General features: G+C 50.9%; 1 protein-coding gene across 3 annotated transcripts in view; it reads right to left on the bottom strand.

The window, feature by feature from the left end:
• Positions 1–19575, bottom strand: part of LOC119176632 (urease subunit alpha-like) — a 138929-nt gene extending 119354 nt beyond the window's left edge. Inside the window, exon 1 of one of the 3 annotated variants that reach the window (XM_075889239.1) lies at positions 19444–19575. In XM_075889239.1, the coding sequence (XP_075745354.1) occupies positions 19444–19449 (6 nt within the window). In that variant the 5' untranslated portion in view covers positions 19450–19575. The remainder of the gene's footprint in view (positions 1–19443) is intronic. The other 2 variants (XM_075889240.1, XM_075889241.1) reach the window with 2 other exon arrangements.
• Between the last annotated feature and the right edge of the window lie 3660 nt (positions 19576–23235).

Consider the following 23235-nt stretch of genomic DNA (forward strand, 5'->3'; position numbering starts at 1 on the left):
TTGCACGTATTTCTCATATGCATTTGTATTCATCCTCTGTCACGTGTGACTCACTATTTTACATACTTATTGTGCAGCCGTGGGCACACACCGTGCTGAAGACTGTGTGTGCTGGCGCCTGCGATGCCTGTCATACATCTCTTTCGTCAGAGCAGCTTCAGAAGGACTGTGCGAGATGCGAAGGTAAAGTTATTTGTGTGTCATATTTTAACGCTTGTTTTTATATAACGTGCACGTACTTGTCATATGCGTGCATCTTCATCTTCTGTGACCTGTGTCTAACTATTTCTACTATATTGTAACGCGGACTGAAAGAGCGAGGAAGAAGAAGAGATCGGACGCGCTCGAGCGATGGTGATTCGGCAGTGACGGTAGAGCGCTGACATTTTTCTTTGTAAATAAACCCATCACATCCGTAACAGCTTTGGTGGAGCGGTGCTGGGTAACTTGCCATCCTGGACCCCGCAGCAGAAGTTCTTCGAAGAAGCAGACGCTTAGCTGGCCTACCTCCGGACAACATCAGCATGAACGACGACACAGCAATCCCATCGACGTCCTACGCTGCTGCATCCACCAGTGCCACCGACACGCCACAAGGTGGCCGTCGACCTCGACAACCAGACTACTGGGCACCTGAGCCACGAATTTTCTCAGGTAAAACTGACGAAGACGTGGACGCTTGGCTAAAACACTTCGAGAGAGTGAGCCGCTACTACGAATGGGGCGCACCGGCGAAGCTCGTGAACGTAGTATTCTTCCTTGCCGGGACAGCCTTGCTTTGGTTTGAGAACCATGAACATGTCCTCCCCACTTGGGATATATTTGTTAAGGAACTGAAGGCCTGCTTTGGGGACACGAGTTCCATGAAAAAGAAAGCTGAGCAAACGCTGTCACGTAGGGCTCAGTTGCCCGGCGAGACGTGCACAACCTACATTGAAGAAGTGTTGAAGCTTTGCGGAATTGTCAACGCAAATATGTCTGACGAAGACAAAGTCGGTCATTTGTTGAAAGGGATCGCCGAGGACGTGTACAATTTTTTGATAACAAAAGAAAACTTGAACACTCCTTCGATTTTCAGGCAGCAGTGTCGCGCATTCGAGGCGTTGAAGACCCGAAGAATTTTACCCAAGTTCGGGCGCTTGGACAATGTTCCCACTGTCGCAAGTATGGACGTCGCCACCTGCGAAGACATTTCCTACCTCGTACGTCGGGTAGTTCGAGAAGAGCTCGTACGACTTCAAGCAGGTGACGTTCACCACCAATGCTCGTTCGCCGCGTGCCCCGAACCACCTCCCTACTGGATGCGAGAGCGTCACGTCGAAAACCGACCACGCACAGAAACTGCAGATTTTACCCCGCGGCTTCCGTTTTCCCCGACGGGTCGTGGCCACCACCGGATGTCATCATCTCGACGTGCCGCTGCGGACCCCCGACCGTCGTCAACCAGGCCTCTACCAGAAGATTACTATGCTTCATCACAAAATGTTTCTGCGGAGCACGACCCGTCTCCGCGTACTTCTGCCACCTCTGCTCCGGCTAACGTAAGTCGATAAGTCCCCGTTTGCTACACATGTGGTCTCCCAGGGCATATTTCGCGCTTCTGTCCCAGACGGCCGCCTGCACCGCCACGTTTTTCGACGTATCCGGCTCGTATGTACGAAACGCCTGTGCCGCCACGTTTTTCGACGCACCCGCCTCGTATGCACGAAACCTGGACCTCTCACTCGGCCGACCACCGTCCCCAACAGCAATGGCCTAACGAATTTCGCAGCGAGTCCCCTGCCTCCGAGAGAAGCCTGACGCCGCCTCCGACACGGTCCCGCCGGTCGCCGTCTCCGCGTCGTCGGTCACCTTCCCCGCATCAGCTGGGAAACTAACTGGTGCGACCGATGGAGGTGCGGTCGCGGGACGGTCAGTTTCGCCAATTCCTCCTTCTGCTGTGATGTTGATGAACAAAGTGCGTGTGTGTATAGACGGTGTAGATACTCTTGCTCTTGTAGACACTGGTGCTGCTGTTTCGGTTATGAGCCTTCGTTTCAAACATCGTTTCTTGGGTCACAAAGTTATGTTCGCGTGGAATCGTAAAGAAACTTTTCGTGGAGTTGGAGGCGAAACGTTATGCCCTGTTGGTATTTGTTCAGTTGTACTCACGATTGGTGGACAAAATTTCCGAGTTGAATTCACCGTACTGGCTCGCGCAACTCATGACATCATTTTAGGGATAGACCTCCTTCATGAATGCGGCGCTACGCTTGACTGTGGAACTGGAGAGATTCTTCTACAAAGTACGTTGCCCGCTGCAATAGTTGACGATTTTTCGACTCTGCCCATCGATGCTCTTTCGTTGTCTGAAGATGTGACGATCCCTGGTCGGACAGCAGTGTTTGTACCCGTATGCTCTTCTCATGTCCGCTCAGGACCCTGCACTGGACTTGTGGAGCCTGATCATGCAAACGCCATTAAGAAGAATGTGCTGGTCCCACGGTCTGTCCTTACAGCCATCGACGGACATGCTTGCTTGTGGGCACTCAACGCAGCCTCAGAGCCTGTTGTTCTACCAGCCGGATTCAAACTGGGTACGTTCGAGGAGCAGGCCACAATTGACGTGAGAATGGTCTCAGAGTCTCCAGCTATCAGTCAGACTGCGCCCAACTACTCAGCCGAGATTAAACGTATGATCAACAAGTCGTTGCCTTCTTCCGAGCAGAATGTCCTTGAGGAGGTACTTACACGCTACGCAGGAGTCTTTGATTTCGCTCAAAACAAGCGTTGTTCCATGTTGCCCGAATCCCGTATGCACCACCGCATCAACACGGGAGATGCTACACCGATACGCCAGAAACCCTATCGCGTATCCCCGTCAGAGAGGCAAGTGATCGCCGATCAGGTCAACGACATGCTCCAGAAAGGCGTTATTCAAAAGTCAAGCAGTCCCTGGGCAGCTCCTGTTATATTGGTAAAAAAGAAAGACAACTCTTGGCGATTCTGTGTAGACTACCGCCGTCTCAACGCCGTCACAAAGAAAGACGTGTATCCGCTACCACGCATCGACGATGCTGTTGATTGTCTGCACTCGGCCGCATACTTTTCGTCTGTCGACCTAAGGTCTGGATACTGGCAAATACCAATGCATCCGTCTGACAAAGAGAAGACTGCTTTTGTCACGCCTGATGGATTAATTGAATTCAACGTTATGCCGTTTGGCTTATGCAATGCCCCAGCTACCTTCGAGCGATTCATGGACTCCATCCTTCGCGGTCTCAAATGGGAGATATGTATGTGTTATCTCGATGATGTAATTATTTTTGGCAAGACATTCCACGAACACAACCATCGGCTTAGCGTTGTTCTAGACTGCGTCAAACAAGCTGGTCTCGTTTTAAACGCAAAGAAGTGTCATTTTGGTGAGCGTCAAGCCCTTGTGCTTGGATATCTAGTTGACAAGGACGGTATACGACCAGACCCGCACAAAATCAGTGCTGTCCGAGACTTCAAGCAACCGACGTCTTTGAAGGATCTCCGTAGCTTCGTGGGCCTGTGTTCTTATTTTCGTCGGTTTATCAAAGACTTTGCCCAGCTTGCTCATCCCCTGACAGAGTTGCTCCGCAAAAACACTCCATTTCGATGGACCATTGAGTGTGAGGCTGCTTTCGAGCAGCTGAAGTATTTGCTTACTTCCGGGCCCCTCTTGCGCCATTTCGACCCGGAGGCACTCACGGAACTGCATACAGATGCTAGTGGTATCGGAGTTGGTGCCGTGCTAGTTCAATATCACGATAGCCGGCAGCACGTCGTGGCGTATGCAAGTCGTACTTTGACTAAGGCGGAGAGGAATTATACGGTCACCGAACTGGAATGTCTTGCAGTTGTTTTCGCCGTCCAAAAGTTCAGACCTTATTTGTACGGCCGGCAGTTCAAGATCGTCACAGATCATCATTCGCTTTGTTGGCTTGTCGGACTACGTGACCCAGCTGGTCGGTTGGCTCGCTGGGCCTTACGGCTTCAAGAATATAATTATTCTGTGACCTACAAGAGCGGTCGATGTCACGCAGATGCCGACTGCTTATCTCGTCTTCCATCTCCAACTGTGGATGCTGATGATGATGATTTTGACAACTACCTGGCCGCAATCTCATCCAACTTCCCAAATTTGGATGTCTTTCGTCACGAACAACAGCGTGACCCTTCGCTGAAACCAATGATTGATGTGGCTCGTAGCTCTAAACGCGCCACGCCATTCGTGATTCATGACGCCCTACTATATCGCAAGAATTACTCCAGCCATGGTTCCACACTACTACTCGTCGTGCCAGAATGCCTGCGTCTTGCGGTATTCCAAGCCATGCACGATGACATCACGTCTGGGCACCTTGGATTTGCCCGAACGCTTCACCGTATCCGACAACGTTTTTACTGGCCTCGACTCTGGAAGACCACCAAGCACTACGTCGCAAGTTGTGATGTCTGCTGTTATGCCAGCGAGTCCTCGTCAAACGTCCGTGCCTCTGAAAAAGGCAATCTGGGTCAAGGCCAGCCCGCAGTCCGCCTGGCGCGAACAACTCGACGGCGTGAACACGCGCGGCGCATCTCTGGCCCACGTGCATTGAGTCAGCTGCGCACGTGACAGCGAGCCGGCGTCCTCGTGTCTGGTGGTCTGACGCATGGCGCGGCGACCCCATTGGAGGAATCTGCCTTGACGACCAGCGGCGCTTCTGATTGGACATTTTGGTTGGACCCGGTGCAAATAAAAGAAGCCCTGCGGCGCGTCGCGATCGGCGGTCCTATGAGAGAGGAGGCCCCGTGTCGGAGAGCCGACATGTGTGTGAGTCGGCGGTCTTAGAAAAAAAGCTGACCTATGTGTTAGAGAGGAGAGCTCGGCTCTTCGAGTCTCTGTCGGCCCCAGTGCCGAAATTGTAACGCCTCTGTAAATATGCTGTACATAAACCTTGTTTAACTCACCGTCGTCTCGTCCGCTCGTCTTATCAGCTCTGCGCAGAAGCAGTCGCGAGCTGAGAAACATACGCTACCAAACGGCTGGTGACCTTCCCGGCGGAGTTGAAAGCAGTGGCGCCTTCGGGGCCGTGTCGGCGTCGCCGTCTTTCGCAACAGTGGTGGCTTCGGCGGGATCGGTCCGTCTTTCGCAACAGTGGAGGTCAGCGGTAGGATTTCGGAGGTGGCTTCGCAACAGTGGTTGGCAGCTGCGGGATCGACCGGCGTCAGCGACATCGATGCGGTGAGTGCCTGATGTTTTCCCCTCAGTTCACCAGACTACTCTAGCTCAGGTTGTAGTAGTTTAGAGAAGGGCTGTGTGAAGCATTGAAGGGAGCTTTGATCGTTTCAAGCCAAGTCGAAGCGCTTTGAAACCAAAGTTAATGCGGAGGGGGTAAACACGGGAGTGTGCAAAATTGCTTGCGCGTCTTGCTAGTAGGCTTATAGTGGGTACGGCAAGTAGATTCTTAACAGGGGCAAACAGCAAGAGGCTAGTGTGAACGATGGAGAACCTTAAAGTGAAGGAACTCATCGAAATTTGTGAGGAACTCGGCATTACTTTGGGCCGTGCGAAACGAAAGCAAGCGATCCTTGAGATCATGAAGGATGAGGGAGTGTCGGCTGAGGAAGTCGATGAGGCCTGGGTGGATATCAAAGCACGCCGCGAGGAGGCTGAAAAGCGAGAAGCTCGCGAACGTGAAGAAGCTGAAAGGCGCGAAGCTCGCGAAGAAGCTGAAAGGCGCGAAGCTCGCGAACGTGAAGAAGCTGAAAGGCGCGAACGTCGCGAGGAGGCCGAGAGACAGGAGCGCCTCGAGATGAAACGAATAGAATTGGCAATCCTACAGTGTTCGCAGGCGCCTAGCGCAGCTTCTCCGACGATTCAGGTCAGCGGTATTAGAATTCGGGATCAACTGCCACCGTTCGTAGTAGGCGAGGACATGGCGAAGTATCTCGTCAAGTTTGAACACGTCTGTGAGCGAAATGCTTTGGAGCAGTCTCTTTGGGCGCGGAACCTGCTAGCTCTTCTTCCCGGCGAAGTGTCCGACGCGATAACTTGCTTGTCGAGGGAAGCGTTTGAGAGCTATGACGAGGTTAAGGAAGTGCTCTTGAGACGTTATAAGTTGTCACCCGAGGCTTTCAGGCAAAGGTTCCGGTATGCTGAAAAGGGGAATGAGTCACATGTTGACTTCGCGTTTCGTCTTAAGGCCGATTTAATTGAATGGCTCAAGGGCGAAGGTGTTTATGACGACCGCGATAAAGTGGTGGAATGCGTTGCATTGGAGCAATTCTACCGCTGCATCGAGGATAATGTCAGGCTTTGGCTGCAGGACAGACTTGGTGAAGTACAGCTAAACAAGGCAGCAGAGTTAGCTGAGGAGTATTATACTCGCCGAAAGTTGCATAGCAGGGCAGTGCGCGTTGAAAAGGATGAAAGAAAAGAGGGCTTTTCAAAGAAACCTGATCAACGGAAACCCGTTCCGCACCGTAATTACAAAAAGGACCCGTCTCTTACGAAGGACAGTGTAGGGGAAGGGCAAACAGAAGCGGAGAAATCGAGTGAGGTTTCTACCACACAGGCATTAGAACCGGAAAACAAACGGAAGCCGCTAATCTGCTACAACTGCAAAAAGGAAGGGCACATCGCGAGAAACTGTCAGGAAAAGTTTGCTTTCGCAACGATCCGAGAATCAGAAAAAAACATTCGGTTGTTGGAGCCGTATCTCCAAGAAATTAGGGTGAATGAGAAAACGTGCCGAGCACTTAGAGACTCAGCGGCAACCATGGACGTTGTCCATCCTTCATTGGTGTCTCCGGATGACTTCACAGGAGAATGCGCGTGGATCAGGCAGGTCGCCGAGGAGCAGAGTGTTCGCTTACCAATCGCCAAGGTTGTCATTAAAGGCCCGTTCGGTGAGCTTCGCACCGAAGCGGCTGTGTCTGCCGCGCTAAATGATCGTTTTTCTTATCTTTTCTCCAACAACTCGGAGCAGCTTCTCAAAGAGCAGGGCAAATCGTTCTTCCCCAACTTAGCGTGCATGGCTCTCACGCGATCGCAAGCGCGGAAGCAATCGCGGCAGCTTGATCTGGTTCCATGCGGTGAACTCTCAAGTGACCTTGTCGGCGGGTCGACGGAACCCCAGAAAGGAAAGTTTCCGCATGAGTCATGTGAGCAGTCACGCGAGCGGCCCGTCGCCGAACCGACCGGCGCGGTTTCCGTAAAGGGAGACGACATGGCGCCATTGAGTCAGAGCGAGGGGGTTGCAACGCTCTCGCCTGTAGCGGAGAGTTTGAGCGAGCTGCCGAGAGTTGATCGAGAGACGCTCATTCGAGAGCAGCGTGAGGATCTCTCGATTGAAGCGCTAGTGGAAAGCCAAATTGAAGCGCTAGTGGAAAGCCAGAAAAACGCGGCACAAGTGCTGTCGAAGGAGCGCTACGAGAAATCGGGGAAGAAGCGCACTTTTGAAGTTGATAATCAGGTAATGCTGCTGCAGCCGTCCAAAAGGAACAAGCTTGAGGTTGATTGGGAAGGGCCCGCCACAGTATTATCGAAGCCTTGCGATTCAAATTATGAAGTGAAATTAGGAAGGCGGCCGGACAAAATTTACAACTTGATGAAACCATACGTTCAACATCAAGCGGTCGTAAATCTGTTGTTGAATGCTTCAGTGGAAGAGGAAGCAGAAAATTTGAGTTCTAGTGAGGTAATCGAAGGGGGATCGAAAGTAATCCGGGAGCGGATAAACCTAGAGCCTAGCTTAAGTGAAGGAGGACCTGAGAAAGAGGACCTGAGAAAGATTGGTTCCGAGTTTGAAGACGTGTTTTCGGACCGCCCCGGAAACACGACGGTGATCGAACACGATATCGAGCTAAGCGGTGAGGAGTCAATCAGTAGCAAGCCGTATCGTTGTTCCCCTGTGCAACGTCGAAAGTGTGAGCCGCTCTTGGTGCCGCATAGGTATCGTCGCCTAAAAGTGGCCGGTTACTGAGGTGGAGCGTGATACTCCGACAGCGCAACTTTGACGTTCGCTATCAAAAAAAAAGGAAAGCTAAACGCTAATGCAGGTGCATTGAGCAGTGCGTTCTAGCTAGTACCTTCTCAACCTTTCGGTTTCTCGCTGGCGATTCGGGGCAAAATTTTGACCTCATCACGACCTGGGCTGAGCGCTCTCGTTCAGAGTGATCTCAAGGGGCCAGCTTTATGTGGTATTCTAATTCGTTGCGTTGTTGTAAGTGTGAAAAATTCAAGTTCTTACTTTAAGAGTCTTGTGTCCCACATGTGCCTCTTGATGTAGAGGGAACAAAATTCCGATAGACACGTAGATAGGTATATGTTGTACTATACTTTGTCTGGTGTTCTGTTGGGTGACCGAGGGCACTTGCTTGTGTCGTGTGTTGTCTGTTGTCGATCCGTTCTTGGCAAGTTGCAGAACCATCGACAAGTGCTGAAACCGAAGATGGTCAGAAGAGACGAGTGAAGCTGGTCGACAAGTTGTGGCGACAAGCCAGTGGAGCTGGGATCCGTCGTCAAAAATGGGATGTGTTCCTGGAACAGTCTGGAGCTGTATTCTCCCCATGGCCCTGGAGGCGAACCTGGAGGGACCTGGCGAACGAGCGCACCTGACATCCGAGCCCCGTGGAAGCAGCTCGTCTTTCCGGTGCATTGTCTGGCGGCGGGGGTGCTGTTATGCCAGCGAGTCCTCGTCAAACGTCCGTGCCTCTGAAAAAGGCAATCTGGGTCAAGGCCAGCCCGCAGTCCGCCTGGCGCGAACAACTCGACGGCGTGAACACGCGCGGCGCATCTCTGGCCCACGTGCATTGAGTCAGCTGCGCACGTGACAGCGAGCCGGCGTCCTCGTGTCTGGTGGTCTGACGCATGGCGCGGCGACCCCATTGGAGGAATCTGCCTTGACGACCAGCGGCGCTTCTGATTGGACATTTTGGTTGGACCCGGTGCAAATAAAAGAAGCCCTGCGGCGCGTCGCGATCGGCGGTCCTATGAGAGAGGAGGCCCCGTGTCGGAGAGCCGACATGTGTGTGAGTCGGCGGTCTTAGAAAAAAAGCTGACCTATGTGTTAGAGAGGAGAGCTCGGCTCTTCGAGTCTCTGTCGGCCCCAGTGCCGAAATTGTAACGCCTCTGTAAATATGCTGTACATAAACCTTGTTTAACTCACCGTCGTCTCGTCCGCTCGTCTTATCAGTTCTGCGCAGAAGCAGTCGCGAGCTGAGAAACATACGCTACCAAACGGCTGGTGACCTTCCCGGCGGAGTTGAAAGCAGTGGCGCCTTCGGGGCCGTGTCGGCGTCGCCGTCTTTCGCAACAGTGGTGGCTTCGGCGGGATCGGTCCGTCTTTCGCAACAGTGGAGGTCAGCGGTAGGATTTCGGAGGTGGCTTCGCAACACTGCCAACGCCACAAACAACCTACCACACCATCGGCCGGCCCACTGCAGCCGGTTAAGCCACCGACATCACCATTCGAAAAAGTCGGCATAGATTTACTGGGCCCTTTCCCCAAGTCTACCACCGGCCGCCGCTGGATTATTGTGTGCGTAGATTACCTGACGCGGTATACTGAAACGATGGCGGTTGCTTCAGCCACATCATCTGATGTGTCATGGTTTCTTCTACACTCGATCATACTTCGTCACGGGGCCCCTCGTGTGGTGATAAGTGATCGCGGCCGTCAGTTTACCGCTGACGTTGTCGAAGAGTTGCTACGGCTTTGTGGGTGTCAGTATCGCCATTCCACGCCATACCACCCTCAGACCAACGGCCTCACTGAGCGCACCAATCGTACCATCATCAACATGCTTTCAATGTACGTCGCAGCGGATCACAAGAACTGGGATGCCGTATTACCTTTTGTTACATACGCCTTTAATACCGCGAAACACGAAGTCACAGGTTATACGCCTTTCTTTCTTCTCTATGCTCCTCCTCCGCAAAGTTTCCTTGACACCATACTTCCATTTTCGACGAACGAAAATGCCAGTGTCGCGCAGACTTTGTGTCGCGCCGAAGAAGCTCGTCGACTTGCTCGGCTCCGAACTCTTTCCGCCCACGCTCGCGCGAAAGACCGTTACGACGCAAAACACCCGCCCGTGACTTTCGCTACAGGTGATTTGGTCTGGCTGTGGACGCCTGTTCGAAAAAAGGGACTTTGCCAGAAGTTTCTTTCTAAGTACTCAGGACCGTTTGTGATTACTCAGTGCTTAAGTGACATCACTTACGCTGTCGCGAGAGTGACAGCTCAGAACCGGCGTTCGCGCAAGACGCAAATTGTGCACATTGCCCGATTGAAGCCCTACAACAACCGATCGCTTCTTCTCGCTCGGTGAGCTTCGTCTGGCCCGGAGGGAAATGTAACGCGGACTGAAAGAGCGAGGAAGAAGAAGAGATCGGACGCGCTCGAGCGATGGTGATTCGGCAGTGACGGTAGAGCGCTGACATTTTTCTTTGTAAATAAACCCATCACATCCGTAACAATATTATTGTACGTGCAGCCGTGGGAACACAGCAGGCAGAAGGCTGCGTGCGCTGGCGTCTGTAATGACTGTCATCTATCGCTTCCGTCGGGGGAGCTCCACAAGGAGTGAACAGGATTTGACAACGAGACTGGCAACCATTAACGAGACTGACATCCATTAATCCCTAAGGACTAACGGCATCGGGTCTAACAGTTAGTCCCCACAGACGAGCACAACGCACGCACGAGTTCCAGGACTCCCAGCCCCCTGAAGGAACTCACTTGTCGTGGGTACCCTCCCCCCCAGTAAACAAGTCATGGCGCCGCCCCTGCTGTTATTCTAAAATTTTTGTGACTAAATATTTTTACAAATAAATAAATCACCCGTCGCAATAGCCCCACCGCTGTGGTCTAGTAGCTATAAGGTACTCGGCTGCTGACCCGCAGTAGGCGCGATCGAACCCCGGCTACGGCGGCTGCATTTTCGATGGAGGCGAAAATGCTGTAGGCCCGTGTGCTCAAATTTGGTTCCGCGTTAAAGAACCCCAGGTGGTCTAAATTTCCGGAGCCCTCCACTACGACGTCTCTCATAATCATATGGTGGTTTTGGGACGTTAAACCCCACATATCAATCAATCAATCAATCAATCAACCCGTCACAATCAAAGCACGCTTAGCACTGAGGTGTACGTTTCCTTGCGCGCCAGGTGCACGCAGTCAACAAGCGGCGCTGCACAAGCGAGACACGTTATGCAGTCACCTTGCTCGTTGATAACGACACGTCGAGCGAGCTGCGCCTTGCGCAACGTGGCTGCTCTCGCCCAAGTGCCTGCACAGAAATAATAAACGCAGAAGTTTTCCAGGTCGCGCAGCTGGCTGTGCACTGCAGGAATAAAACAATAAACAGCCAAGCACCTCTATACGGCGCGACAACAACTCTGTGCGACCGCACGATGTCACACCATCGAAAACTGCAGCACAGCTTGAGCATTCTCGTAAGTAGCCTAGAGGAGTAGTAAAATTCCAATCCGTGGCATTAAGTGCCGAAACCACGAAATGTATGCGCGCATAAGAAGCACCTGAGAGGGTGTAAAAAGGGTTGTCACACCCTTTGTTACATACCTTGCAGGTTTATGTAAGTGTTTTGGTGCACCGCAACCTTTTAGTAGGGTGCTTACATTCGTTTTGGTGTATAGCCATTGATTGGCACCAAGGGTGCTTTCGTAGATGCCCAGAAGGGTGTTGGTGACACGCTATATCATGTGCACGGGCGCATCCAGGAGGGGGGGTGGGGGGGGTAGACCTACCAGCCCTCTTTTTTTTCCAATTTTGCATCTGTATATAGTACATATAGTTATCGTTACACATACAAACCTACATATACGTACATAAAGTATAGATGAACTCCTCCCCCCCTCTCCCTCAAAAAAAAAAGAAATTTGGTATACGCTGCTGCACCTCGGCTCGCTCGATTGATTGATTTCTAGGGTTTAACGTCCCAAAGCCACCATATGATTAAGAGAGACGCCGTAGTGGAGGGCTCCGGAAATTTCGACCACCTGGGGTTCTTTAACGTGCACACAAATCTGAGTACACGAGCCTACAACATTTCCGCCTCCATCAGAAATGCAGCCGCCACAGCCGGGATTCCAACCCGTGACCTGCGGGTCAGCAGCCGAGTACCTTAGCCACTGGACCACCGCGGCGGGGCACCTCGGCTCGCTTGAAGTTACACATTTAAAAAACAGGCAGCTAGCATAAAGCGACCAAACTAAGAGAGTTCTGCCTGCGGGACCTTTCGCGGGAAACGGCAGGCACGAGTAAGCTCGTTTACGCGTGTTCATATTCTCGTTACACTCTCGATAAAACCGAACGAATCACGACTGCTTCACGTTCGCACGACCAAAGAAAAAAAAAACGTGGGTGCCACTTCAGCCGCACAAACAAAATTCGAAAGTTACATTCAACCACATTCATTATAGAGTTCGCCATATTAATAGATATCGCACACTCTATACTCTCTCAGTCAGGCCTCGTTCACCTCGGTAGATCAGTGGCTAAGATGCTCGGCTGCTGAACCGAAGGTCGCGGGTTCGATGCCGTCCGCGGCGGTCGCATTTAGATGGAGGCGAAGTGGTAGAGGCCAGGCGGTCAAAATTTCCGGAGCCTTCCACTACGGCGTCTCTCATAACCATATCATGGTTTTGAGACGTGAAACCCAAAATTATTATTATTAGTCAAATCTCGGTTAAAGGGCTATATATATAACCAGGAAACCAGACTCGCGTGCTTTCTTTCATGGATATAACCAGAATACTACTTGAAAAAAAAAATGTAGTTCAGGGCCCACTTCAGAGCAAAACCAAGGCGGTAAAAGAGCCTTTTTTTTTTTTTCACATCGCCACGCAGCATTGATTATAGGGGATCACCGTTTTTTTTTTTTTTTTTTCGAGCGATATACGATTCCTTTCTTATCAGTCGTGATCAATGGCTTCACGGTGAAATCGTTTCACGGCATTGCATTGCAGCTGTTATGCCAGCGAGTCCTCGTCAAACGACCGTGCCTCTGAAAAAGGCAATCTGGGTCAAGGCCAGCCCGCAGTCTGCCTGGCGCGATCACCTCGACGGCGTGAACACGCGCGGCGCTCCTCTGGCCCACGTGCAGTGAGTCAGTTGCGCACGTGACAGCGAGCCGGCGTCCTCGTGTCAGGTGGTCTGACGCATGGCGCGGCGGCCCCCATTGGCGGAATCTGCTCTGACGGCCAGCGGCGCTTCTGATTGGACATTTTGGTTGGACCCGGTGTAAATAAAAGAAGCCCTGCGGCGCGTCGCGATCGGCGGTCCTATGTGAGAGGCGTCCCCGTGTCGGAGTGCCGACATGTGTGTGAGTCAGCGGTCTTAGGCGAAAGGCTGAACTATGTGTTAGAGAAGAGAGCTCGGCTCTTCGAGTCTCTGTCGGCCCCAGTGCCGAAATTGTAACGCCTCTGTAAATATGCTGTACATAAACCTTGTTTAACTCACCGTCGTCTCGTCCGCTCGTCTTATCAGCTCTGCGCAGAAGCAGTCGCGAGCTGATAAACATACGCTACCAAACGGCTGGTGACCTTCCCGGCGGAGTTGAAAGCAGTGGCGCCTCCGGGGCCGTGTTGGCGTCGCCGTCTTTCGCAACAGTGGTGGCTTCGGCGGGATCGGTCCGCCGTTTCTCAACAGTGGTGGCAGCGGTGGGATCGGTCCGCCGTTTCTCAACAGTGGTTGGCAGCTGCGGGATCGGCCGGCGTCAGCGACATCGATGCGGTGAGTGCCCGATGTTTTCCCCTCAGTTCACCAGACTACTCTAGCTCAGGTTGTAGTAGTTTAGAGAAGGGCTGTGTGAAGCATTAGAGTGAGCTTTGATCGTTTCAAGCAAAGTCGAAGTGCTTTGAAACCAAAGTTAATGCGGAGGGGGTAAACACGGGAGAGTGAAAAATTGCTTGCGCGTCTTGCTAGTTGACTTATAGTGGGTACGGCAAGTAAATTGTTAACAGGGGCAAACAGCAAGAGGCTAGTGTGAACGATGGAGAACCTTAAAGTGAAGGAACTCATCGAAATTTGTGAGGAACTCGGCATTACTTTGGGCCGTGCGAAACGAAAGCAAGCGATCCTCGCGATCATGAAGGATGAGGGAGTGTCGGCTGAGGAAGTCGATGAGGCCTGGGTGGATATTAAAGCACGCCGTGAGGAGGCTGAAAGGCGAGAAGTAGAAGCTCGCGAACGTGAGGAGGCTGAAAGGCGCGAAGCTCGCGAACGTGAAGAAAGGCGCGAAGCTCGCGAACGTGAAGAGGCTGAAAGGCGAGAAGCTCGCGAACGTGAAGAAGCTGAAAGGCGCGAACGTCGCGAGCGCGAGGAGGCCGAGAGACAGGAGCGCCTCGAGATGAAACGAATAGAATTGGCAATCCTACAGTGTTCGCAGGCGCCTAGCGCAGCTTCTCCGACGATTCAGGTCAGCAGTATTAGAATTCGGGATCAACTGCCACCGTTCGTAGTAGGCGAGGACATGGCGAAGTATCTCGTCAAGTTTGAACACGTCTGTGAGCGAAATGCTTTGGAGCGGTCTCTTTGGGCGCGGAACCTGCTAGCTCTTCTTCCCGGCGAAGTGTCCGACGCGATAACTTGCTTGTCGAGGGAAGCGTTTGAGAGCTATGACGAGGTTAAGGAAGTGCTCTTGAGACGTTATAAGTTGTCACCCGAGGCTTTCAGGCAAAGGTTCCGGTATGCTGAAAAGGGGAATGAGTCACACGTTGACTTCGCGTTTCGTCTTAAAGCCGATTTGATTGAATGGCTTAAGGGCGAAGGTGTTTATGACGACCGCGATAAAGTGGTGGAATGCGTTGCATTGGAGCAATTCTACCGCTGCATCGAGGAGGATGTCAAACTTTGGCTGCAGGACAGACTTGGCGACGTACAGTTAAACAAGGCAGCTGAGTTAGCTGAGGAGTATTATACTCGCCGAAAGTTGCATAGCAGGGCAGCGCGCGTTGAAAAGGATGAAAGGAAAGAGGGCTTTTCAAGGAAACCTGATCAACGGAAACCCGCTCCGCACCGTAATTTCAAGAAGGACCCGTCTCTTACGAAGGACAGTGTAGGGGAAGGGCAAACAGAAGCGGAGAAATCGAGTGAGGTTTCTACCACACAGGCATTAGAACCGGAAAACAAACGGAAGCCGCTAATCTGCTACAACTGTAAAAAGGAAGGGCACATCGCGAGAAACTGTCAGGAAAAGTTTGCCTTCGCAACGATCCGAGAATCAGAAAAAAACATGCGGTTGTTGGAGCCGTATCTCCAAGAAATTAGGGTCAATGAGAAAACGTGCCGAGCACTTAGAGACTCAGCGGCAACCATGGACGTTGTCCATCCTTCATTGGTGTCTCCGGATGACTTCACAGGAGAATGCGCGTGGATCAGGCAAGTCGCCGAGGAGCAGAGTGTTCGCTTACCAATCGCCACCGTTGTCATTGAAGGCCCGTTCGGTAAGCTTTGCACCGAAGCGGCTGTGTCTGCCGCGCTGAATGGTCGTTTTTCTTATCTTTTCTCCAACAACTCGGAGCAGCTTCTCAAAGAGCAGGGCAAATCGTTCTTCCCCAACTTAGCGTGCATGGCTCCCACGCGATCGCAAGCGCGAAAGCTTTCGCGGAAGCTTGACTTGGTTCCATGCGGTGAACTCTCAAGTGACCTTGTCGGCGGGTCGACGGAACCCCAGAAAGGAAATTTTCCGCATGAGTCATGTGAGCAGTCACGCGAGCGGCCCGTCGCGGGAGCGGCCGGCGCGGTATGCACTGGGGGAGACGACGTGGCGCCATTGAGTCAGAGCGAGAGGGTTGCAACGCTCTCGCCTGTAGCGGAAAGTTGGAGCGAGCTGCCGAGAGTTGATCGAGAGACGCTCATTCGAGGGCAGCGTGAGGATCTCTCGATTGAAGCGCTAGTGGAAAGCCAAATTGAAGCGCGAGTGGAAAGCCAGAAAAACGCGGCAAAAGTGCTGTCGAAGGAGCACTACGAGAAATCGGGGAAGAAGCGCGCTTTTGAAGTTGATAATCAGGTAATGCGGCTGCAGCCACCAAAAAGGAACAAGCTTGAGGTTGATTGGGAAGGGCCCGCCAAAGTATTATCGAAGCCTTGCGATACAACTTATGAGGTGCAAGTAGGAAGGCGGCAGAACAAAATTTACAACTTGATAAAACCCAATGTTCAACATCAAGCGGTCGTAAATCAGCTGTTGAAGGCTTCAGAGGAAGAGGAAGCAGAAAATTTGAGTTCTAGTGAGGTGATCGAAGGGGGATCGAAAGTAATCCGGGAGCAGATAAACCTAGAGCCTATCTTAAGTGAAGGAGGACCTGAGAAAGAGGACCTGAGAAAGATTGTTTCCGAGTTTGGGTATGTGTTGTCGGACCGTCCCGGAGACACGACGGTGATCGAACACGATATCGAGCTAAGCGGTGAGGAGTCAATCAGTAGCAAGCCGTATCGTTGTTCCCCTGTGCAACGTCGAAAGTGTGAGCCGCTCTTGGTGCCGCATAGGTATCGTCGCCTAAAAGTGGCCGGTTACTGAGGTGGAGCATGTTGCTCCACAGCGCAACTTCGACGTTCGCTAAAGAGAAAAAAAAAGAAAGGTAAACGTTAATGCAGGTGCATTGAGCAGTGCGTTTAGTTAGTACCTTCTCAACCTTTCGGTTTCTGGCTGGCGATTCGGGGCAAAATTTTGACCTCATCACGACCTGGGCTGAGCGCTCTCGTTCAGAGTGATCTCAAGGGGCCAACTTTATGTGGTATTCTAATTCGTTACGTTGTTGTACGTGCAAAAAAAAATTGAGTTGTCATTTTAAGAGTCTTGTGTCCCACATGTGCCTCTTGATGTAGAGGGAACAAAATTCCGATAGACACGTAGATAGGTATATGTTGTACTATACTTTGTCTGGTGTTCTGTCGGGTGACCGAAGGCACTTGCGTGTGTCGTGTGTTGTCTGTTGTCGATCCGTTCTTGGCAAGTTGCAGAACCATCGACAAGTGCTGAAACCGAAGATGGTCAGAAGAGACGAGTGAAGCTGGTCAACAAGTTGTGGCGACAAGCCAGTGGAGCTGGGATCCGTCGTCAAAATGGGATGTGTTCCCGGAACAGTCTGGAGCTGTAGTCTCCCCATGGCCCTGGAGGCGAACCTGGAGGGACCTGGCGAACGAGCGCACCTGACATCCGAGCCCCGTGGAAGCAGCTCGTCTTTCCGGTGCATTGTCTGGCGGCGGGGGTGCTGTTATGCCAGCGAGTCCTCGTCAAACGACCGTGCCTCTGAAAAAGGCAATCTGGGTCAAGGCCAGCCCGCAGTCTGCCTGGCGCGATCACCTCGACGGCGTGAACACGCGCGGCGCTCCTCTGGCCCACGTGCAGTGAGTCAGTTGCGCACGTGACAGCGAGCCGGCGTCCTCGTGTCAGGTGGTCTGACGCATGGCGCGGCGGCCCCCATTGGCGGAATCTGCTCTGACGGCCAGCGGCGCTTCTGATTGGACATTTTGGTTGGACCCGGTGTAAATAAAAGAAGCCCTGCGGCGCGTCGCGATCGGCGGTCCTATGTGAGAGGCGTCCCCGTGTCGGAGTGCCGACATGTGTGTGAGTCAGCGGTCTTAGGCGAAAGGCTGAACTATGTGTTAGAGAAGAGAGCTCGGCTCTTCGAGTCTCTGTCGGCCCCAGTGCCGAAATTGTAACGCCTCTGTAAATATGCTGTACATAAACCTTGTTTAACTCACCGTCGTCTCGTCCGCTCGTCTTATCAGCTCTGCGCAGAAGCAGTCGCGAGCTGATAAACATACGCTACCAAACGGCTGGTGACCTTCCCGGCGGAGTTGAAAGCAGTGGCGCCTCCGGGGCCGTGTTGGCGTCGCCGTCTTTCGCAACAGTGGTGGCTTCGGCGGGATCGGTCCGCCGTTTCTCAACAGTATATCTATTTTACTTTCGCAAACCAGCCCGAGAAACAAGAAGAAGGCACAAGTGCTATACATATATGAAAAGTGCTGGCTACCAAATATGTTGCTGATAGCCAACAGAAATGTTATAAATGAACATTAGTCAACACGTGCGTGGCCTTCGACGGGGGGGGGGGGTGAAAAAGGGGCAATTGCCCGATACCCCTCAAGCCTCACCACCACTTGCCACCCACCCAAAAGCTACTCGAGCGTTTGCCTCTCTAAGGCATAATGCAACACAGTGCACCCCCCCCCCGCCAAGATAAAATCCTGCCAACCCCCTTAAACACCTGCCACACTATTTTCGATAAAAGTACGAATAGACAGCTTTTTTTTTTCTTTCTTTCGCTCCCAGTAACTACATGCGATCACTAATGTGAAAAGATGCACAAAGAAAAACAGAGTGCCTGTATTAGCAGCATGCAAATACCGGTCTGTCAAGTTCCCTTATATATATATATATATATATATATATATATATATATATATATATATATATATATATATATATATATATATATATATATATATATGTGTGTGTGTGTGTGTGTGTGTGTGTGTGTGAGAGAGAGAGAGAGAGAGAGAGACCGGTAATCGGAAAGCGTCAAACGGAGTTCTATTGTAACATGCACAGCAATGGGGAAGTATTCGATTTTTTGTTACTTTTATTTTCTTCTGTGGGAAAATTTTACGTGTGGGGTCACACTAATCTGCAGTATACTTTTTGAAAATAATATTCGATACAGCTGTCAATCACGGCTTTTGCTACATTTATCCGTTTTATCACTGGCATCGTGAGCCGCTCAATTATATTACCCACGTTAGACCAGTGAAAAAATCTGTTCGAGATAAACATCCCACTCGTATATGTGAGCTAGTGGGAATATAAAGAAATTAAAATAATTATTATTATTAATATTATTATTATTAGTAGTAGTAGTAGTAGTAGTAGTAGTGGTAGTAGTAGTAGTAGTAGTAGTATAAAGCAATACTGCATCATTATGTTTGAATAACATTCAAAACAGTGACGGTAACCAAAGTTCGTTTGGTGTTTGATGATAATGCATCTCGCGAAAAAAAAAGAACATCATTTCAAATGCAACACTAGTCTTAATGCACTAAATGTATCGTATATCACAACATGCACGCTTCGCCAAAGCCATTTTTAAGGTAAACTTGGTTGACGTTTAGCCGTCAACAATGTTAAAGGCACCTCCGTCACCACTATCCGATATATCAACGCCAATTCGAAGCACTTTCTTCTCGGAGTTGACGCAGCGTGCACGAAACGACCACGTGATGACGGCTACGAACTGGACTTGGTAGAAATGTACAGGGGAGGAACACGGCCCAAAAATGATCCGCTAGGCTGCCGCCGACCCGTTCAAAACAAGCAACCCACACTCCCCGCCAAGAAAAGCGCAATACGGAAACGAGTTTAACGCAGCGCCGTTTGAAAGACGTAAAAACTAGAAGTACGACGGCTGTCGCATGTGTTCCGTACCTTCATTTGGAAGTCGACAGCCCGTTTCGGTCACGTAGCAGGAGCGAGATACGACGTTCGCCGGCATTTTCAACAGGAACCACCGTGCCGCACACAACGACTCTTCGAAGTAGACTGAATGCTTCATCTACTCGCCGAGGCACGGCGCCACATTCCAACCAAGCGGGGGAAAAAAATCGAAACTGACTGCTTAGGCTCGGTGTGGTAGCGCCATCTGTGCGCTATCACACGAACTTTTTTGTTGCTTTTTTGTTTCTTGGTGAGTCGGCGTGCACTTTGGTTGGACATTGTTTTTTGCGTCGTTTCTGTAGCTGTTCTGTGGTTTAAACAACGTGTTTTGACATCGTTTGACATCTGAACGCTCAGCCAAAAAGCGCAAGCGGTCACGCACCAAATTTGACGCCTACGAGTTCTCATGCATTTTCACTGCGTCCGGAAAACTGAAAAACAAGGCTACACTTTTCCTTCTACGATTCAGTTCACGAAATAGTTCAAATACAACGAAGGTAGGAATAAATAGAACTTATGAATACGAACACACACACACAAACACAAATAAAAGCACGAACTTATAGCTGTCAGCATGCAGTCCTGCCCTGATGCCCTCAGGGAACCGCGCACATCGATGCAGTAGAGCTTTTCGTCGCTCCTTCGTCCCAGGGTGTTTTTGGAGGGGCTTTCTCGCTGTTCAGGCTGTTCGCTTCGGTTGTTGTTTCGCTTTTGCGTTTCTCTTTCTTCGTTTGTCCGCTTGATTCCCTTCTCTCGTACGAATGCTCTTTTCTCTGTCGATGCCAGGAGACCTGGTGCATGGCAAGCGCGGCTTCATTTCCATTCTTCCCGGCGTCCCTAAAGCAACACGCGGGAGCACAGAGGCAAGCCGATTTGCAAGGCCCCCGACTGTCATGGCAAGTTCTCGAGTACGTTGAGTAAATGGGAACGTCAAGAGTGGCGTACGTCGCATGTGGTTCTTCAATACCGAGACCTCATCCTCCTGAGACGCCAGCATATGTGGCATTCGTCGTTTCAAGCAGTTCGAATTTTACCAATTCATCAAGCAAAGAAGAAGAAGAAGAAGAAGCATGCAGAAGAAGAAGAAGAAGAAGAAGAAGAAGAAGAAGAAGAAGAAGAAGAAGAAGAAGAAGAAGAAGAAGAAGAAGAAGAAGAAGAAGAAGAAGAAGAAGAAGAAGAGGAATGGGGAGGAGGAGGAGGAGGAGGAGGAGGAGGAGGAGGATGCACCAAGAACGTTCTGTCAGTGTTGCAGTAATTGCGTGTAGGCTTTGAAATATGCGTACCATTTATAAACCCTCTCGTGAGCCCCCCTATGTCGAGACGGCGCATGCTACTGGGACTACAAAATGTCTAAAACTGTGCTGCAAAACTGTCTATTGTCGGGGAAGAGCCAGTCCGCGAAAATTCGGCAGATCCCGCTTACTGTGGCAATCAATGATATGCGAAGAATATGTCAAAAAGCTTGCTATGCGGCACTTTTAAAATGGCCCCGCCGTGGTTGTCTAGTGGCTGAGGTATTCGGCTGCTGACCCGCAGGTCGCGCGATCGAATCCCGGCTGCGGCGGCTGCGTTTCCGATGGAGGCGGAAATGTTGTAGGCCCGTGTACTCAGATTTGGGTGCACGTTAAAGAACCCCAGTTGGGCTAAATTTCCGGAGCCCTCCACTACGGCGTCTATCATAATCATATGGGGGTTTTGGGACGTTGAACCCCACACATGATTCAATCATCAACTTTTAAAATGAGCGTTGCTAGGCGGATTGATGTATAATACTCGGTAAACAATGTGTAGAGATTTTATATGGATTGACGTATATATCTAGAGAACATGCTAGTGCGAGAACTTATCGTTCAGGATGAGTAAGGGGAGCCTACTAGCACGCGCACTGCCAGCACCAGCAGTGGAGGGCTGAAATGTCGGTTACTCCAAGCGTAATACAGCAACGTATGCTTTCTTCTTCTTCTTCTTTTTCTTTTTCTCTCTCCTCTTCTTTCTCTTTTTCCTTTTCTTTCTCCCTTTTTTTCCGTTTTCTTTCTCTTTTTTTTCTTCTTCTTCTTCTTCTTCTTCTTCTTCTTCTTCTTCTTCTTCTTCTTCTTCTTCTTCTTCTTCTTCTTCTTCTTCTTCTTCTTCTTCTTCTTCTTCTTCTTCTTCTTCTTTAGTTATGCATGTGTGTATAAGACACACACACACGTCCCAATGTGCGCACAAGTATGCATAAACTTAACATGCAAGAATATACCCCTCATTCCTTAATTCCCTTCTCCCATATCCAATTCTGGTAACACCCCTCCCCAAACCCCCAATATCGACGATGAATTTATTTATTTATTTATTTTATTATTTTTTCGTTTTACAAAAAAAAGAGGAATAAGAGCTAAATGTCATGTGGCCTGATGGAAGCTCTTACTCTTTTGAGCATTCGACATGCATGCAAATGGTTTTGATGCATGTAAAACAATAAAGCATCAGCATGTACATAACTAAGCGCAAACAGAGCAAATACAGTTTCACATCATGCAAAATACCTCTAGGCAACAAAAAACGTTTACGAACTTTTCATGAAACGATAGAATAAAGCACTATACGTATTTCGTGCTGACCGGTTGTGCCCCCGCGATCTCGGACGACAACGCAGTTCTGGCCGACTGGCTCACCCTACGCCATCCCCTGACGCCGACAAGAGCTCTCGCTGGGTGGTGCCCCGTCCTCGGACTTCTCGCTGCGACCGTGTCAATCTTTCCTACCTGCTCCTTACTTCCGTATGTGGCTCTCCCTGCGCCTCTCTCTGCTCCTGCTCCTCTCTCCATCTTTATACCTTTAATTCCTCCCTATTCTTTTTAATCCCCCCTTACTCCCATCCCCTGCGCAGAACTGTGGAGGTGCCCTTCATTGAGAGAGAGGTAGTAACGAAACTGCGCTTATTTATTCCTTTTCCTCTTTCAAAAGTCACTGAATATGTAAAATAAAAATATCGTGCAAACACCTCATGAAACTAAACATTACGTGTTGTTATTCCCCCAATTGTACATGGTGACGGCTCACAACATTGCCACGTAAACACCTGCCCTGAAGTTAGTAGTAAGTTCCAAACCACCAACAACAAGCTCAATTCATCGATCTGTTAAATGTTATTATGAAGGCTCCCCCGAGGAGCCAAAGCGTTGAGGCCACTGCTATGCACGAAGGTGGCAAAACATGTAGTTGGTATGATGATAGTTTTAGCGCGAGAACAAAACGACGACACAGAGACAAGAAGGACACGAAAGACACGAAAGACACGAAAGTCCTTCTTGTCTCTGTGTCGTCGCTTTGTTCTCGCGCTATAACTATCGTCATGCCATACCAACTAGCCCAAGCTGCCACACATGTAGTTGGTGGCACGCAGAGCGCCCGCGCCAACGCAGCAGCTGCAGGCGCTCATTTCTCTCCTCACTCAAGACTGCGCGCCGGGTTGCGCCCGCAGTGTTTCCTGAGCGCGCGTGCGCAAGTGAAGCGCCATTTCCTCTCGCTCGCCGTCGGGAGCACCCAGTGCGACAGCCCCGACGACGCGCGCGGCTCAAGGGCCCCGCATTCATTCGCCCGCGGCAAAATCCAATGAAAAGGACCCCCCTCCTCGACGGCAAGGGCTTTGGGCATGCCGCGCCCTCTCTCGGTCTCCCGCTCGGACCAACGTTACTGGAACTTTGGCTCGCACGGCACCGCGACGCCGAGAAAAGACGGCACCAACGGCACTTCGCTAAAAACGGCCCCCAAGAGCGTACCACGATAGACGGGACCATTGTG

The sequence above is a fragment of the Rhipicephalus microplus genome, chromosome 3, assembly GCF_043290135.1.
Source record: "Rhipicephalus microplus isolate Deutch F79 chromosome 3, USDA_Rmic, whole genome shotgun sequence".
NCBI lineage: Eukaryota > Metazoa > Arthropoda > Arachnida > Ixodida > Ixodidae > Rhipicephalus > Rhipicephalus microplus.